The following is a 20,746-nucleotide window of genomic DNA, read 5'->3' on the forward strand; positions in this document are numbered from 1 at the left end:
CAGGGGCAAGAATCTGGAAGACTGACTGCTTTGGCCTTGTAACATCAACAAAAATTGACTCGCTGTGCTGGTACTGCGAACGGCTGAAACTAAAGGGAAACTACAAGTTTAATGCAGGTCTAGCGTATGGTTAAATGGTGATGGTATCCCCTTGGGTAAAATATTTAGGACGTGAAATAGTCCCCCATACGGATCTCTAGGTGGGGACTAATGTGGAGGATGGCGTCATCAGAAGAAACAAAACTGGTGTTCAGCAAATCAATCTGTGGAATGTTAGATCCCTTAATCGGGCTGACAGCTTTGAAAATTTGAAAAGGGGATTTACTGGTTGAAATTAGACGTAGAGGGAATTAGTGAAGTTCCGTATCACAAGGAGCAGGACATTTTGTCATATGAATACAGGGTTATAAACAGGGGTAATGAAATAGGGGTAATGCAGGAGTATATTTAATAATAAATAAGAAAATAGGAATGCAGGTAAGTCATGTCAATAGCATAGTGAATGCATTATGGTAGCCACGATAGTCGAAAAGCCAACGTCCACCAATGTAGTTAAATATCGTGTGCCAACTAGCTCCGTACGTGATGAAAAGATTTAGGAAGTATATAATGCGATAAATGAAATTATTTAGACAGTTAAGGGAGACGAATATTTAATTGTGTTGGGTAGAGGAGTTTGTTAGCAGGAAAAGAAAGAGAAGGAAATATTGCTGGTGAATATGAGAGGTGGGGAAAACAAGATAAATGGTGCCACGTTGTGGAATTTTGCACAGAACGTAATTTAATTATCGTAACATTTGGTTTAAGAACCATGAAGGTAGGTTGTATATGTGGAATAGACCTGGAAACAACGAATGTTTTCAGGCTCATTATATAACGATAAGATAGAGATTTTTGGAACAGATTTTAAATGATGAGACATTTCCAGGGGCAGATGTAGACCACAATTTATTGGTTATGATATGCAGACTGAAACTAAAGTGATTGTAAAAAGGTAGTAAATTAATGAGATTGGCCCTCTGTAAGTTCAAAGACCCTGAATTTGGTGAGAGTTTCATGGGAAGCGTTAAGCAATAACTGACTAGAACAAATCGTAAGGCATACATTATAAGACTAATGGGTAACCTTGAGTGGTGAAGGTAACAGAGCACCAAACAGGTAAAACGAAAAGACATAGAGGATAACCTTGGAAAAGATAAGAGATACTGAATTTAACTACTGAAAGGAGAAAATATAAAATTGCTGCAAATGAAGCAGCCGAAACAAAATACAAACGTCTAAATTATGAGACTGGCAGGAATTGGATAATGGCTAAACAGGAATGGCAAGAGCACAAATGTAGGTATTTAGAAGCATGTATCACAAGGGGACAGACACACACATAAAAAAAAAAGATTTGCATCACCCTGTCTCCCTGAATTTCAGAAGATATATGTTGCTGTAGTTCAACAATGCCTAGACGGTCAATACCACGGTTTGATAGCGTCCGCATTCTTACTTTGTGCCAGGAAGGGCTCTCGGAGTGAACCAAAGCGATGTTGTTCGGACTTGGAGGAGATACAGAGAGAGAGGAACTGCCGATGACGTGCCCGCTCATGTCGCCAAAGGACTGCTACTGTAGTGGATGACTGCTACCTACGGATTGTGGCACGAAGGAACCCTGATAGAAAAGCCACCATGTTGGATAATATTTTTCGTACAGCCACAGGACGAAGTGTTACGACTCAAACTGTGTGCAATAGGCTACATGATGCCTGATGCCAGACGTCCATGGCGAGGTCTATCTTCGCAACGACGACACCATGCAGCGTGGTACACATGAGCCCAACAACCTGCCGAATGGACCGCTCAGGTCTCTTCACCGATGGGTGTCGCATATACCTTCAACCGGACAATCATGTGACACGTGTTTGAAGGCCACCCGGTCAGGCTGAACGCCATAGACACACTGTCAAGTGAGTACGGCAAGGTGAAGTTTTCCTACTTTTTTGGGGTGGTATTATGTGGGGTCGACGTACGCCGCTGGTGGTCATGGAAGGCGCCATAACGGATGTAACATACGTGAGTGCCATCTTCCGACCGATAGTGCAACCATATCAGCAGCATATTGGCGACGCATTCGTCTTCATGGACGAGAATTCGCGCCCCATCTTGCACATCTTGTGAATGACTTCAGGATAACGACATCGCTCGACTACAGTGGTCAGCATGTCCTCCAGACATGAACCCCATCGAACATGCCAGGGATAGATTGAAAAGGGTTGTTTGTGGACGATGCGACCCTCCACCCACTCTGAGGGATCTACACCGAATCGCCGTTGAGGAGTGGTGTAATCTGTACCAACAGTGTCTTCATGAAATTTTGAATAGTATGCCACGACGGATACGTGCATGCATCGATGCAAGAGCACGTGCTACTGTGCATTAGAGGTACTGGTGTGTACAGCAATCTGGACCACCACCTCTGATGGTCTCGCTGTATGCAGGTACAACATGCAATGTGTGGTTTTCATGAGCAATAAAATGGGTGGAAATTATGTTGATCTCTGTTCCAATTTTCTGTACAGGTTCCGGAACTCTCGGTGATGCAAAACATTTTTTGAAGTGTGTAGATACCGCCTAGAGGAGAATTAAAGATGGAGAAAAGGAAAGCAGTTGAAAATATATCAAGAGCTCAGAGGGAGAACCAGTCCGAAACAAAGAACGGAAAGCAGAAAGGTGGAATGAGGATATAGGGAGTTAATACTAGGGAGATTAACTTGAAGACAATATTATAGAAATAGATGAGGACGTGGACGAACATGGATGGTAGATAACTTGAACTAACACTGAAAGACGTAAATCGAAACCAGGCCCTTGGAGTAAATGTCATTCCGTCACAACTACTAATAGCTCTGGGAGAGACAGCCGTGACAAACCTGTTCCATATGAAGTGTAAGATACGTGAGGCAGGCAAAATGCCCTCAGACTTTCCGAAGAAAGCAGGTGCTGGAAGGTGTTAATATCACAGAACAATCAGTTTGAAAAGTCATGGTTGCATAATAGCAACAAGAATCCTTTACAGAAGAGTGGAAACACTGGTAGAAACCGATGTTGGGGAAGAACAGTTTGGTTTGCAGGGACATGTAGAAACACATGAGGCAACACTGACTTTACGACTTACTTTAGAAGTTCAGAAAACGCAAACCTAAGTTTATAGCATCTTTAGACTTTTGAAAGCTTTTGTCAATGTTGACAAGAATACTCTCTTCAAAATTCTGAAACAATACAGGGAGCGAAAGACTGTTTGCAACCTACACAAGAAACATTCGAGAGCATGAAAGTGAATCAGTGGTTGAGAAGGGAATGAGACAAGTTTGTAGCTTATCCTTGATCCTTTTCAATCTGTACACTGAGCAAGCAGTAAAGGAAAGCAAGGAAATAGTGGGAGTAAGAACTATAATTCAGGGAGAAGAAATAAAAACTCTGAGCTTTGCAATGTCATTGTAATTCTGTAAGAGACAGCAAAGGAATTCGAGGAGCACTTGGACGGAATGCACGGGGTCTTGAAAAAGGGATGTAAGATGAACAGAAGTAAAACTAAGATAAGGATAATGGAATGTAGTCAATAAAATTAGGTGATGTTGAGGCAACTGGATTGTGAAATAACTCTGAAAGTTGTAGATGAGTTTTGCTATTTGCGCAGCAAAATACTCACGACTCCCGTATTACTAAAGATGTAAAATGTAGACTAACAATGAAAAGAAAAGCGTTTCCAAAGACGAGAAACTTATTAATATCGGATTTTGATGTACGTGTTATGAAGTACTTTCTCAAAGTATTTGTACTGAGTGTAGCCATGTATGGAAGTGAAACAAGGATAATAAACAGTTTAGACAAGAAGAGTATAGAGGCTTTTGAAATGCGGTGCTTCAGGAGAATGCTGAAGATTTCACGAGTAGATAAAATCACTAATGAGAAGTTACTGAAAAGCTATTTGTGGCACAATTTGACTCGACGAAAGGATCGGTTCGGATAGAAAACGCAGAAAAAGGGCAAGAGATGAATATAAGTAGCAAATTCAGATGGATGTAAGATGCAGTAGTTCTTCGGAGGTTAAGGGGTTTGCCCAAGAGAGAGTAGCGCGTGGAGCTAAATCACGCTCTTCTTCAGACTGAAATCCACAACAAAAAAACAGTCACAAGCATGTCATCTCGATTCTTGTGGCCCCGTGGATAGGCTATTTTAAGATGATGATGATGATGTTTGGTTTGCGGGGCGCTCAACTGCGTGGTTATCAGCGCCCGTACAATTTACCAACCTTTGCTCAGTCCAATTTCGCCACTTTCTTGGATGATGATGAAATGATGAGGACAACACAAACACCCAGTCATCTCGAGGCAGGTGAAAATGCCTGACCCCGCCGGGAATCGAACCCGGGACCCCGTGCTCGGGAAGGCTATTTTAATGGGCAGGGAATGTTTGTTAATGGGGTATTTGACTACTACGCACAATTATACGTGATCTGGAATGCACTCCATGCTGGCCACAAGATTGTTAAGGAGATCTTGTGGTATGATGTTCCATTCCCTCATCAGCGTGGATGACAACTTCTGGTAGGTCGTTGGCGCTTGTCGACGCAGTGCAGTATGCCTCCCCGTGTATGCCATATGTACTCGTTGCGATCTAAGTTGGGGGAACAGACAGATCAGCCCATTCGTAGAGTATCCTCTCGTTCAAACAGCTTCTCAGCCCGCGCTGCTCGATTCGGTCGCACACTGTCAACAATAACAATGAGGGTCAGATCAAAATGCACCCGTGAAAATACGCACATGGGGGAGAAGTACAGTATCAGAATAATATTGGCTGGTGAATCTGCCATGCTGAAACATTTGGACGTCAGAACGTCCATTAAACATTATTCATCCCCATGGCATAACACCTGGACCAACAAAACGATCATTAGTGACATTGTTCCCGGGTGCATTACGTGATCCTACCTCAGCCATGTGAGCGAACGTCCAGAACTAGTGAGACAAACTGCTGAAGTTCTAGACCAGCAGGAGATCCCACAATTCTCTTGGCACCGTCGGAAACCATGAGCGAGTGTCAACGGAACACAATGTACTGGTCAGAGAGCATAGAGGTCATCCACATGCAGTCCCCGTCCCACAGCGGGGGGTGAGGCAGTGTGCTTGGAGTGCTGCTAAAAGAGTCTGCAGTTACACTGTCTGTTTGACGTTGGTAGTTTTTTGTCCGTTGCACAATGCAGCAAACATCTGCTGCCGCAACTAACCGTGGTCTACCACCTCCTCTCCTTCGGGCGCTGTGAATGTTGTTGAGAATTTCCCCCATGCAAGTTAAACATCCAGCCCACGTTGTAATGAAGAACACCACCACAGTTCACTGTATCATCACAATCTGATGAAACCAAGAGAGAAGTGGGTCTCAGACAGTGCTCCAATGACTGGCTTGGAAAGGTCGCTCAACTTCGTAACCAGTGAGACAAGCAGCCAACATTTGTATTCACTTAACCAGATGGCAACTCAAACTAGTGACAATTTAAACGCAGACCAACACTCTTGCAAAATCTACCTCACACCTAGTAACCAACACAACGATGGTATAACAGAAAAAGGCGGAACCGGTGAACAGCACTGCGTCGTCAGAATCTGGTGTCTAGAACATCCAGAAGCAGAAGGAACCACTACAACTAAGCTAGTCCAAAAAGAACGAAATATCCAAACCACAATCAAGGAGGCTGTCGAACTACATGCCTTACCAGACAGCAGTGGCAAGGCGATGAAAGGTGTACTGCCAAGAAAATACGCTAACCTCCAGGACAGGTAACTGGGACATTAGCGGCAACTAGGCAGAAAAATACTGCTGGTTGTACTTCATCCAAAAGCACAACGAATTCAATGATTAATAGTAGGAAGTTGAGAATGGCTAATTAATTACGCCACTCCTTGCTCTTCGTCTCATTGACCCTGTGAGCAGCAACGTGCAAACAAATGGCGTGATCTCATAATAACCACTACTGCAATATTGTCCACTCAACTCAAACTTTATAAGTCAAGTGGACAACGAGGCTGTGGCCCTGACAACTACAGCCCCTCGATCCGGTAGTGTCTGCATGCTACCAGCAGTCCCGGCATGTCCTGGCGCTGCTGGACCTCAATCCTGCTCTGTTCCAACCGTACTCCCTACACACCCTACCCAGGAAACCTTAACGTCCTCACAAAGATAGTACCATGGTACTAGATATCGATACCCACTGCTGCTGCCACTCGTGGACAGACAATGCTAGCAAACGTGGTGACGCCAGTCAAGACAAGAAGAAAACAGACGCCACAATCCCTATTACACGATGCCAACCTACCAACGGAACCGAAGCGAGCCGCAACATGGCTCAATGATCTTTATTGTTCCTTGTGTGTATATGACATTATTGGATGGTTTCGGCCTGTGGCCATTTCAAATTCTCGTACGTCGCACCCATCACAGACCAAAACATTCCAGTAATGTCACATATACATGATGCAATAAAGGTCATCTTGTTTGATAGAAGTGACAGCCTACGGGTTATTTTAATGGTGTCATCACTTAGAAGTTACATCGATACCATAGATCCACACATGAAGTGAACTGCATTTAACTTCTTTATTTCTACAGAGACTTTCGGCTTCTGAGAGTATTAAATGTGTTCCAATATTGTACAGCAGACTGGTGTCAGACATCTAGATGCATTTTTGTGTATCTGTTTCATGACGCTTTTTGTAACGGAAATCAGGTTGGAGTTTTTTCAATGATTGTTCAGATGACTTTGATCTGTTTATTGTAAAATTATACTGATGGATGGAATTTTGTCTTCGAATTTGTTGATCATTTGACACATCCTTAAGTCCATTTGATTTTACTGAATTTACAAAACTGTCAACAAAACTTTGGCATTATGGCAGTATAGGCAAACGGCATGTATTCATAATACAAACAGCAGGGTGGCATCTTCAGTGCAGTCAGACGTCAGTATATTGATTGGGTTGCAGTCCCACCACGCCTGACACATAACCTGCTCCTTCCAGAAAATATAAAAAAGTGGCCCAGCTGTACCACTTATCCTTGAAAGCTCACATCAACCCTTCATGTTCATGCAAACCTAAGTCGCCAAAGTTTTCTATGTTTCACTTAGTTTCCAGAAGAACGACGCAGACATTTGGAAATATACTATTTTTAAAAAATCCGACTTGTTTATTCCGAGCCGATGAAGCGATTTTCACGTCTGTATGGACGCATTCCTCTCACTGGTTATTTGAAAAACTTTTCTTGCCTGATCATTTATGTTGTTATTCTCAAAAGACGCTCGATTCTGCTTGAAGTTCAACGCAAAATCCTATTAATTTATAAGCACTGCGACGTGGTCTACATATTTGAAATAGATGCATCTTATCAGTTTGGTCCGATTGCTCATGGGCTGCTAAACCTTATTTATCGGCAGTGTCGTACCAAGCAGACGAGAAACAATCCTTGGAATCGATCGGTATATTTTAACCATGTTCAGGATGCGTGGCAGATTTCAGTGCACATGCTACAGTTTCACAATTGATTTGACCAGAATTTACTGGAGCTTGTTCTATCGCTCATGCCTTTCGCAGTGTCATGGCGAAACTGGACAATTAACAGTAACAGCAAGTTGCTCATCGAATCCAACACATTCAGTAGGTAGCACTCGACCTCGTAATTGACGAAGCGAGTGGATGTCTCATATTATGAGGATATTTTAAGGCGATAAGTGCTCAATCTATCATTGATTCCCATCGGATACCATACGCAGAGGTTTTTTTCTCTTACCTCAAAGGTGGCTACTGTTATATGATGAAGGATTTGTCAGACTCATACCTCTAAATTCCCCTCGATTTAGGTTAACCGTGCTTCTTTCGGTGTGGCCAGCACTCCCGTAAATATTTCTGCACTAAGAAAATGGAGGAAAGAACAGCAGTCGATCACGAAATCCGTCGTGTTATTGCAGCAAATCGAGATTTCAACTTTTATATATCTATTTTGCTAAAAATTAAAAAACAACAGAATCGGAAATACATGTAAGGTAGCTGACAATGTATCGTCTGTGCAAAGGTAAGAAACACACAGTTACGTACTATATAACAACAAATCACACTAGTTCAAAGTGCACTGACCATTAAAACCGTAAATAATGATCAAACCATGGAAAGCAAATCACATGTGTGTAACTGTAAATGTAGCCCCCTCAATGACGGTAGGTATTATTTTTAAATATACTTAACTTTACTATCACTTGACTATTCACCAGTACCTCGAAAGACGGCATCAGGCCTCTCGGACATCATATTTTCTTCATGTACAGCCATGTAGACAACTGCTTCATATTAGACTTCCGTATGCTCTACACCAACCAGTATTGTTTACTGAGTGATAATTGGGACTAATGTCACCTATTGTTATATGGTGTTTACCCATGTGGTACTGAAGTATGTACTTACGAAACATTGTCAGCTGTCGTATACTTGTTCCTTACTCTCCTGTTTTGCGAAGGTGACTTTGTAATAGCTGAAATGTAGATCAACTGTAACAAAACGACGGATTTCGCCATCAGTTGCTGTTCTTTTCTGTATTTTCTCTATACAACGATAGCTGCGAAGAACGGGATCATATGGGTTTCAGCCTGATTGCTACCTTTTATAGAGAAAATTATTCAGCCGATTCTTGTTTGGTCGTGCGGTAGCGTTCTCGCTTCCCACGCCCGGGTTCCCGGGTTCGATTCCCGGCGGGGTCAGGGATTTTCTCTGCCTCGTGATGGCTGGGTGTTGTGTGCTGTCCTTAGGTTAGTTAGGTTTAACTAGTTCTAAGTTCTAGGGGACTTATGACCACAGCAGTTGAGTCCCATAGTGCTCAGAGCCATTTGAACCATTTGATTCTTGTTTGTGTGTCACTCTTTTAGGTGGCTCCATAGTCAGCGGTCGTAACCCGTAAGACCATTTGACGACAGTGGAGCTATTTTTCAATACACTATAACAGACAGGATTAAAATACACATTACAGAACTTTTAATGTTTCTAATAAAAGATTTAATTTTTTATGGTTCACTTTAAACAAGCAACGCGCCGTACCATTTCAGTTTTCATGTCCAAATCACAAAAATGAACCTATCCCAATTCGCGTTTTTATGGGACAAATCGATAATTATTCACTTCTCGTACCTTGTATACGTACCTATTGATTCAATTAAACTCATTTTGCTCAAAAAGCTACAAATTGCAGTTGTCTGCAGCTAGTGAACAGGTTATCTGCACTCTTGGAATGTAAACTGAAATCCACAACCTGCATTGTTCCATATTGCCTCGGTAAACCACTTTAGATAGTAACAAGTAATGCTTTAGGTTATAGCTTCAGCACTGCTCCTTGGCAGGGTATAAGATGGAGTGGCTTATGCTGGAAATATATCTAAAATGAATCGAGTACAACACCACTACTCAGATTCTGAGAAAAATCATTCATGCAGTCTTGAAATGCCTCTAGTTTCTCTAGGGAATGTAGTTTTGAACGGCAGACACAAGCCCTCGTTGTCGTCATTTGAGCCTCGCATTGCTCTTCCGTACACAATGAAGCAACGCCCGCAATACAAAGATTTCTTCCACCATCGGCACCAATATCGAATCTAGAGCTCTCTATCCTAAACCAGCCCCGCCCCTCCTCCTGGACTTTACTCCTGCCTCGACCAACAAAAAGTAGCCTCTTTCCTCTTAGGAGGGTACTGAAAGGAGATGGTTGCACATGCTGCCGCACACTACAGATTACTGCGTAACATGAGAGGCGCATTGACAGAAGAGAGTACATGTTCTGCGTTTTCTGCAAATACGGCTCCGTCGGTGTGCAAGTAACAGGTGTATAACAATGTTGGAGTTAAATGGCGTGACAACTGGAAACGTACTCAAAATTTAAAGTGTGCTGGACAGTACTTACCTGTAGGCAAAAAGCCTAAGTTGTACACAGATTCACATTGACATTCTGGCCGTAAATGGGCCAAATGCAATGTCTGGTACAGCTGAGGTGAAATAATCCCAGATATTTGACTAAGGTCGCACAGGCGTCCGTGATTCAGATCGGGAACGTCATCGACATCGACCACAGACAACAGTGTCCAGGAAATTGAGGAAATTATTAGCAGCAATCGCAGATTTTGCAACGATGGGGATGTTAACACAGTGGCTAACGAACTGTTGCGTGACCATGGAGGGTACTTATACATTACTGGCCATTAAAATTGCTACACCAACGAGAAATGCAGATGATAAACGGGTATTCATTGGACAAATATATTATACTAGAACTGGCATGTGATTACACTTTCACACAATTTGGGTGCACTGATCCTCAGAAATCAGTATCCAGAACAACCACCTCTGGCCGTAATAACGCCCTTGATACACCAGGGGATTGAGTAAACAGAGCTTTGATGGCGTGTACAGGTACAGCTGCCCATGCAGCTTCAACACCATACCACAGTTCATCAAGAGTAGTGACTGGCGAATTGTGACGAGCCGGTTGCTCGACCACCATTCTACTGATGAGAGATCTGGAGAATGTGCTGGCCAGGGCAGCAGTCGAACATTTTCTGTATTCAGAAAGGCCCGTACAGGACCTGCAACATGAGGTCGTGCATTATCCTTCTGAAATGTAGGGTTTCGCAGATATCGAATGAAGGGTAGAGTAACGGGTCGTAACACATCTTAAATGTAACGTCCACTGTTCAAAGTGCCGTCAATGCGAACAAGAGGTGACAGACGTGTAACCAATGGCACCCCATACCATCAGGCCGGGTGATACGCCAGTATGGCGATGACGAATACATGCTTCCAACGTGCGTTCACCGCGATGTCACCAAACACGTTTGCGACCACCATGATGCTGTAAACAGAATCAGGATTCATCCGTGAAAGTGACGTTTTGCCGTTCGTGCACCCAGGTTCGTCGTGGGGTACACCATCGCAGGCGCTCCTGTCTGTGATGCAGTGTCAAGGGTAAACGCAGCAATCGTCTCCGAGCTGCTGCTGCAAACGTCGTCGAACTGTTCGTGCAGATGGTTGTTGTCTTGCAAACGTCCCCATCTGTTCACTCAGGGATCGAGACATGGCTGCACGACCCGTTAGAGCCATGCGGATAACATGCCTGTCATCTCGACTACTAGTGATACATGGCCGTTGGGATCCAGCACGGCGTTCCGTATTACCCTTCTGAACCCACCGATTCCATATTCTGATAACAGTCATTGGATCTCAACCAACGCGAGCAGCAAAGTCGCGATACGGTAAACCGCAATCACGATAGGCTACAATCCCACTTTTATGTGATGGCACGCATTTCTCATCCTCACACGAGGCATCACAACAACGTTTCACTAGGCAACGCCGGTCAACTGCTGTTTGTGTATGAGAAATCGTTTGGAAACTGTCCTCATATCAGCATGTTGTAAGTGTCGCCACCGGCGCCAACCTAGTGTGAATGCTCTGAAAAGCTAAACGTTTTCATATCACGGCATCTTCTTCCTGTCGAGTAAATTTCGCGTCTGTAGCACGTCATCTTCGTGGTGTAGCAATTTTAATGGCCAGTAGTGTATCTTCCAGTGATTGGAAGATTATTAAAACGTTCTGTCTGTTGTTTATAGACACTTCGTGACTAGGTCGAAGCTATTGCCATGTAAGTATGAGGGTCAGTTGAATGAAAACCAAAAACTCGCCACAACCAGGTCTAGAAATGGTTCCATTCAAAATAAATCACCAATGGGAGACGAAGTGATCAGTTCCTGTTTCGTAGAAAGCGGTCGGCTGCTGATGAATCTTCAACCTCACCAACATTTGCAATTCCTAGTCAGACTGAAACCAACGCCAACGTACATCCTTCTTTAGGTCGACATAGAAGAGAAAATGAACTATGAAGGATCCGAGCTGTATGTAGGATGTAGCAGCGTTTCCGAGCATAATCGATAAAACTCTTCGTCCGATTGGCAGTGCAGGAGCGGTATTGTGCAACAGAATGATACCGTGAGACGGGATTCCCACAGCCCGAGGGCCGCCAATGGATACGTCCCACATCTCCCAAAGAAATCTAAAACTGTTGACACAAGTTCCGAACCGGGCGAGGTGTCGCAATGGCTATCACACTGGACTCACATTCGGGAGGACGACGGTTCAAACCCGCGTCCGGCCATACAGATTCAGGGTTTCCTTCATTTCCGTAAATCGCTTCAGGCAAATGTAGGGATGGTTCCTTTGAAAAGGCATGGCCGACTTCTTTTAGCATGCTTCCCTAGTCCTATGGGAATCCCCTCCCCCTCCCAAGTCTTCCAATCAGTCTCCATTGCTTTAGCGATTTGGTTGGGAAACACCGCATTCATTCGGACGAGGAAGTGGAAGACTTTGTGTGGTTATTGATCCATTAGTGGCCGACAACGTTCTGCGAAACTGGAGTTGACGCTCTTGTCATAAAGTGGGATAATTGTTTTAACGGATGTGGTGATTACTTTCGAATCGAACCACTCCAAGGTCCCATCATTGCGGATGTTCCGTTTATTTCACTGCTCCTCATACATCACTTTGAAGAGTAGTGCAGCATTCAATATAAGTTACTTGACCCAAGATAAAAATGTGTAACTTACATTTTCAAATTGCCTCTTACATATGTTTCCGTTGCCTCTGAAATAGCAAAAAAATGGCGAAGAAAGGAAAAGTCATCACCGGATGAGGAAAGATTCAGATAAAAGAACGTCACCTCCGTCAGACCCAGTAGTATGATTTTCTCTTTCCTGCGTTACCAACTGCTTGGAAATCGAAGAATACCTTTCCATTCAACAGACTCCAGCTCTCACTAAGTAACAAGTCCAACCTTCACTAATGAACAGCATTGTTTCCTTTAGACAATTAGTTATATGAGTATGCTGACACGTTATTAAGACTTTGTCTAGCGTGAAATAATTGACTCACTCTCGCAGGGTCTGTACCTTCAACCCCCGGCTTTTCTCCTGGAACCAGGTCTACAGATCCATGTGAATGTATTCATTTGTTCGTTAAATGCCCGTTTGTGAATCACATGTAGCTTATAACTGTTGACCCACATTCTCTTCTTCCATGCTTTCTCAGAATCGGAGCCAAAAGCTCAGAAGCAGCAACTGCGGCACAGTTCCAGGTTCTCAACAACGAAGGCATTTCCACACTTAATGTGATGGATAACGATGCAAAATTAACTTCAGCCACTTTTTATACCTCTCACAAAAAGCAATCATCCAACCTATAAAACAACATTTCAACTGTAAGCTATGCACAAGGTTTACACCCTTAAAACAAATTATCTGAAGTTTCCAACAATTGTTGCACATCTCCTGAAGAAGCCCTCCCTGCAATTCCCTGTCCACACTGAGCTACACTTCTGGGGAATAGAAGACTGTGAAATAATGCAAATATGCCAGTTCCTTACACATCATGTGCACCGAAACTGCAACCACTTTGCAACGGGAGGTTTCGTTTAGCTCCGTCACTTCGTCAGGCATCCAGGGATATCACCGACTCCTTATTTAATGTGGGTAACACGTGTGACCGTAGTCCTGGTGCCAGTCGGTGCCTGCGCCATATACCAGTGAAAAAGAAAGCACTTGTTGCTTGCTACCGACACGACTTTATGCAGTAGGAACGACTATAGAAAGACGAAAATAGCTTTGAGACTGGCAAATTGCTGTAGCGGTAGAAAGTGTTGCTAGTGTGCGGTTATCAGTGGTTGACATGGCTGTCCATCTACCTGCAAGTCGGTCAACACAGGGAAATCGAGAAACAACTTTAATGGATACATTACTAGACTTGCTGAAATGTTAAGCTTATATTGATCTACACTCCTGGAAATTGAAATAAGAACACCGTGAATTCATTGTCCCAGGAAGGGGAAACTTTATTGACACATTCCTGGGGTCAGATACATCACATGATCACACAGACAGAACCACAGGCACATTGACACAGGCAACAGAGCATGCACAATGTCGGCACTAGTACAGTGTATATCCATCTTTCCCAGCAATGCAGGCTGCTATTCTCCCATGGAGACGATCGTAGAGATGCTGGATGTAGTCCTGTGGAACGGCTTGCCATGCCATTTCCACCTGGCGCCTCAGTTGGACCAGCGTTCGTGCTGGACGTGCAGACCGCGTGAGACGACGCTTCATCCAGTCCCAAACATGCTCAATGGGGGACAGATCCGGAGATCTTGCTGGCCAGGGTAGTTGACTTACACCTTCTAGAGCACGTTGGGTGGCACGGGATACATGCGGACGTGCATTGTCCTGTTGGAACAGCAAGTTCCCTTGCCGGTCTAGGAATAGTAGAACGATGGGTTCGATGACGGTTTGGATGTACCGTGCACTATTCAGTGTCCCCTCGACGATCACCAGTGGTGTACGGCCAGTGTAGGAGATCGCTCCCCACACCATGATGCCGGGTGTTGGCCCTGTGTGCCTCGGTCGTATGCAGTCCTGATTGTGGCGCTCACCTGCACGGCGCCAAACTCGCATACGACCATCATTGGCACCAAGGCAGAAGCGACTCTCAACGCTGAAGACGACACGTCTCCATACGTCCCTCCATTCACGCCTGTCGCGACACCACTGGAGGCGGGCTGCACGATGTTGGGGCGTGAGCGGAAGACGGCCTAACGGTGTGCGGGACCGTAGCCCAGCTTCATGGAGACGGTTGCGAATGGTCCTCGCCGATACCCCAGGAGCAACAGTGTCCCTAATTTGCTGGGAAGTGGCGGTGCGGCCCCCTACGGCACTGCGTAGGATCGTACGGTCTTGGCGTGCATCCGTGCGTCGCTGTGGTCGGTCCCAGGTCGACGGGCACGTGCACCTTCCGCCGACCACTGGCGACAACATCGATGTACTGTGGAGACCTCACGCCCCACGTGTTGAGCAATTCGGCGGTACGTCCACCCGGCCTCCCGCATGCCCACTATACGCCCTCGCTCAAAGTCCGTCAACTGCACATACGGTTCACGTCCACGCTGTCGCGGCATGCTACCAGTGTTAAAGACTGCGATGGAGCTCCGTATGCCACGGCAAACTGGCTGACACTGACGGCGGCGGTGCACAAATGCTGCGCAGCTAGCGCCATTCGACGGCCAACACCGCGGTTCCTGGTGTGTCCGCTGTGCCGTGCGTGTGATAATTGCTTGTACAGCCCTCTCGCAGTGTCCGGAGCTAGTATGGTTGGTCTGACACACCGGTGTTAATGTGTTCTTTTTTCCATTTCCAGTAGTGTATGTATACCGGCGGAACGCTCCGTTATCTGTTCTGCACCCCTTTCTAAGCATCCAGAGACTTCTGACAACAGGCAGGATCAGTTCGATAGTATTCAGCATCTCTGGAGGAGGAGATGACCCTGTTCTCACAACAATTCAAATATCAGCTCCGTATCCCTTGACAGAAGAATGGCTGTTCCTGATTTCTCACAAGGTCGGGCATGCTATGACCATCTCTGACACAGACTAAGAGGATATCAGTATAGTCAGCGAGCTTCATCATTCGCGGCGCTGTGACAGTACTTGTCTTTGTTGCATCCTGAAACTATTGGTCAAGCAGCGTCATTGCCTAAGCTAGAATACCAGTCTGTTTGCTCCAGCCAGATATTTCGTGGACGCTACCGGGATGTCAATATAGTTACAGAACTGCTTTCGAATTGACATATTCTCAGGCTGGACTTGTAAATGCATTCTGTTGATTAGTACGCTGTTCTGTAGTTATTAATGTCAATTTACACTCAAGGGTATTTTGTGCTGTTCTGTTTTGTGCTGTTCCAATAAACTGTGTTACGGACACTACAGCAACACGTTTCTTAGAAATACAGGTAGGAGTGTTGAGGCAAACTCACCCCTGATGACGAGGTTGTAACGCACAGTGCGAGGCGGGTGCGTGGACACCTGGCACTCGTAGTCGCCCTGGTCCGCAGGTCGGGAGTCCTTGACGGTGAGCCTCCAGTTGTCCGGGTACTGGAAGCTGACGGCGTACCGCTCGTCTCCAGAGTACGTCTGCCGGCCCACCGTCAGCAGCTGCAGCTCCTCAGACCCAGGACGCCGGCGCACCCACGACACCTGTGGAGAGATCAGTCAAAAGTGAAGATGCGTACGGCAGGAACCATAACTGTCAGTGGCGGGTGGGGTGTACACAACTGAGTACGTCTAAAGATCCACAGCGAGTAGTTATATCCCCTCAGAGTCACTCTGCTGCTGTACGTATAAGAGCTGAAAGGTGAAAGGAACCCAAACGCCAGGTGACAGATGTCCAACAGTATCGGAATGTGAAAACCATTCTTAGCTTTGCTAAGCACACAGACGTTGTGATGCAGCAGCCACGAGTGCAGTACTAGAACTCAGTGGCTGCCGCACCGCGGTCGCGAAGTTCCAGATACGTTTTATAGTCTGACGATAATTTATGGATTTGTAGCTATAGCTTGACGAAGTCCACTATGGAAAGACGGTAGTTACTGTTATTCTGAAGAAGGTTGGGTTATCCCGACTGAAACCTAGGTAAATTCTAGGCAAACAGTGCAACTGAGGTTGTTAATTATTAAAATTAAAATTAATAATTTAGGATGTGTTAGATGACGATCGGTTTGGCTTCAGGAAAGGTGAAGGCACCAGAGTAGCAATTCAGATAATGGAGACAAGGATAAAGAATATTGAAGATATGTTAATAGGATTTGTCGACCTAGAAAGAGCATTCGACAATTTAAAATGGTGCAAGATGTTCGACATTCATAGAAATATAGCACTAAGCTATAGGAGAAAAGGTGCATATGTACAAGACCCAAGAGGGAATAATAAGTGCGGATGACCAAGTACGAAATGCTCATGTCAAAAAGGGGATAAGACAGGGATGTAGCCTTCCGCATCTGCTTTTCAATCTGTACATCGGATAGGCAACGATAGAAATAAAGAAGTGTTGAAGAGTTCGATTAAAACTCAAGGTTAAAGGATATCAAAGATAAGATTCGCTGATGACGTTGCTATCCTCAGTGAAAATAAACACAATTAAAGGATCCACTGAATGTAATGAACTGTGTAATGAGTACAGAAAACGGATTGAGCGTAAATCAAAGAAAGACGACAGTAATGACAAGTATCAGAAATAAAAACAGCGAGAAACTTAACATTAGGATAGATGAAGTTAGGGAGTTCTGCTACCTAGGCAGCAAAATAACCAATGACTGACAGAGTATGGAGAACATAAAAAACAGACTGGCACTGGCAAAAGAGTATTGCTAGCCACGAGCAGTTTACAAGCATCAATCATAGTCCTTAATCTAAGGCTGAAACTTGTGAGAATGTACGTTCGGAGTGCAGCTTTGTATGATACTGAAACATGGACTGTGGGAAAGCCGGAAAAGACAAGAATCAAATCATTTGAGATGTCATGCTACATAAGACTGTTGAAAATTATGTGGACCGACAAGGTAAGGAACAAGGACGTAAGGAGGTTCCCCGTAGAAAAAGCGAGGGAAAAATGTATGGAAAACACTGGCAAGAGGAAGGGTGAGGATGGCAGGACATCATTTAAAGTATCACGTAAGCCGGCCGGTGTCGCCGAGCGGTTCTAGGCGCTTCAGTCTGGAACCGCGCGACCGCTACGGTCGCAGGTTCGAATCCTGCCTCGGGCATGGATGTGTGTGATGTCCTTAGCTTAGTTAGGTTTAAGTAGTTCTACGGTCTAGGGGACTGATGACCTGAGAAGTTAAGTCCCATAGTGCTCAGAGCCATTTGAACCAAAGTATCACGTAATAATTTCCATGGTACTAAAGGGAGCCGTAGACGGTAAAAATTGTGGAGGAAGACAGAAATTGAACCACATCTTGTAAATAACTGAAGACAACTGAAGACTTAGGTTGCAATTGTTACTACCTCCTAGGTGAAGAGGTTAGCATAGAGAGGTAGTGGCGGGCGCATCAAACCAGTCACAAGACTGATGAGATAAAAAAAAAATTCTAATACGAAGTTGATATGCCATAAATGCAACTGTGCTGCTTTCTAACAGTGTTTCACCATATATATATATATATATATATATATATATATATATATATATATATATATATATATATATATATATATATATATAGAGAGAGAGAGAGAGAGAGAGAGAGAGAGAAATGGAAAACAGAATTGAGGATGTGTTAAATGACTAACAGTTTGGCTTCGGGAAGGTGAAGGCGCCAGAGAGGCAATTCAGATGTTGCAGTTTATAATTGAGACTAGGGTAAAGATTAATGAAGACATGTTAATGGGATTTTTCGACCTAAAAAAGAACATTCGGTAATTTAAAATGGTGCAAGATGATCGATATTCATAGAAATATAGCACGAAGCTATAGGGGAAAAGGTGTATATGTACAAGACTCAAGAGGGAATAATAAGTGTGGATGACCAAGTACGAAATGCCCGAGTTAGAAAGGGTTTAAGACAATTTTAGTAACAGTGTTTCCTTTAATTTACATACATTAAAATATCCGTCTCAATATTCATCAGGGTCTTGTGTATAAAGTTTGAAGTATTCTGTCAAAAAATTTTCGCGATTTTTGATAATGCGAGCATTTACATTTTTAATCGTACAGACATGCGTGAAAGCCTCTGTAGATTAGGCTCAAGTGGCTCTGAGCACTATGCGACTTAACTTCTAAGGTCATCAGTCTCTGTAGCATAGGACATCGATCATATGGTTTCTTTGGAGTCTTAAGAGCGCCAAAGAAAATAAGAACGTGCGGCTCGCCGCCTTCATTTCATTTGGTCTCAGAAGTGTAACCTACGCTTTGCCGCATGTTATAATGTTCAAACTGTATGTTCGTATTGAACTGTGGCCAAAAACCTGAGCTTTCTCTGTCCTGTATGAGACATCTTGTAGCAGAATTTAGAGCAGACGTGTGGACGGGCACGTATGCCGGCGAATGCTGCCGTGACACGCTGCGCCCCGATACGCAATGCGCCACAAGCGTAGCTGGCCGGCTTCCCGCGGGCAGCGACGCTGGACTGGGGGACTGGGGGACCGGGGGACTGGGGGACTGGGGACTTGGTCCGCGGCCAGGGCGGGCCTCGGCGAAGCCCACCGCTGCCAGGCAGGTCGCGCTAATTTATGCCCCGCTGCTGCTGCTGACGCCCCAGCCGCCGAAAAACTGTGTGTTTCACAGCTAAAGGCAGTACAGCTGACACGGTGATTGTACATAACTCTTGAGACAATTCAACAAGTCACATCTTGAACAATTCAACAAGTCACTGTCTTCTAAACCTAGAACATTCCCATTAAAAAAGATGTGCCCACTTTATCTTAACACGACAGGCTCATCACAGTTTCCTTCACTTATAACCTCACTTTCATTGTTATCAATTCCGCACGGTGAAGTGCATTGAAGAGCCAAAGAAACCGGTACACCTGCCTCCTATCGTGTAGGGCCCCAGCGAGCACGCAGAAGTGAAGCAAAACGACGTGCCATGGACTCGACTAATGTCTGAAGTAGTGCATCCTTCCAGGGATGGCCATAAATCCGTAAGAGTACCAGGGAGTGGAGGTCTCTTCTGAACAGCACGTTGCAAGACATTCCAGATATGCTCAATAATGTTCATGTCTGGGGTGTTTGGTGGCCAGTTGAAGTGTTTCAACCCAGAAGAGGGTTCCTAGAGTATGGTATGCGTACTGTAAGACCTTCAGTAAACACACCATCAGATTATTTGACCTGTCGCTCTAATGAAGTAGGCGAGTGTCAGCAATATGTCTCGTGGTCTTTTAGTGGCGTGTTTATCTTCTACCGTTAGGTCAGACGATAGAAATGCCACTTACACGCGTAGATCAGCAGATTGACGGTGACCAACTTTAAACAGAACTTGATTAATTTTCACACACATTTATTAAATTAATAACAAGCATAAAAATTACTTAACTTGGTTCTGGAAGCTATTTACAATTGACAATCTGAAGTTCCTTTGGTATTGGTTCGTTAATCTTATTCTCACACATATCTCTGATACTTGACAAAAGTGTCTATACATTTATCTTCATGGCTATGAACAGGAACAGGGTATTGGGTGCAGACTGAAACTTGACTATAGACTGGGGCAGACAAACGTAGAAATCGTTCAGACTGTTGCGGACAAATGCAGACTGACTAATCGGAGGTCTGTACACTCGTTACAATACCTCGCGCGTTCATGTATCACGGCGCGAGTGTGATCCGCGAGGAGAAAAGGCTCTACGTTAGCAGCAATCTCATTGGCGGCGTTACATATTAATACGCGGATCGGTGGAAGCAGAATTTGGTCCGTCTCTATGGCACCGTCATCTCGTAGTGCGGAGACGGACGAGCGCTGCGCCTGCGCTGTTGCGCTTAGCGGGGCGCGTTCTAGTGGGAAAGTTGTGTACGCGCTGACTACGCGGAACTATGTACACAACATAGAGCCACTCTGTAGCAATTCTGGACGTGTGGGGTGTCGTATTGTCCAGATGGTATTGGCCAAGTCCGCCGGAGTGCTCAAAGAAGAGGAACGGATGCCGGTGATTAGACAGGTTTCTTACATATGTGTCACCTGACAGAGTCGTATCTAGATGTATCAGGGTCCGATATCACTCCAACTGCACACGCCCCACACCGTTACAGAGCCTTGACCAGCTTGAACAGTCCCCTGTTGACATTCAGGATCCATGGATTCACGAG

The 20,746-nt window shown here is 44.7% G+C and overlaps 1 protein-coding gene across 1 annotated transcript in view; it reads right to left on the reverse strand.

Moving 5' to 3' along the window:
* The window catches only part of LOC126176985 (uncharacterized), a 1,181,096-nt gene that overhangs the window by 428,517 nt on the left and 731,833 nt on the right, over positions 1 to 20,746 (reverse strand). The window contains exon 4 of the mRNA XM_049924198.1: positions 15,924 to 16,143. Coding sequence (XP_049780155.1) covers positions 15,924 to 16,143 — 220 coding nt within the window. The remainder of the gene's footprint in view (positions 1 to 15,923; positions 16,144 to 20,746) is intronic.

Source organism: Schistocerca cancellata, chromosome 3 (assembly GCF_023864275.1).
Source record: "Schistocerca cancellata isolate TAMUIC-IGC-003103 chromosome 3, iqSchCanc2.1, whole genome shotgun sequence".
Classification (NCBI taxonomy): Eukaryota; Metazoa; Arthropoda; class Insecta; order Orthoptera; family Acrididae; genus Schistocerca; species Schistocerca cancellata.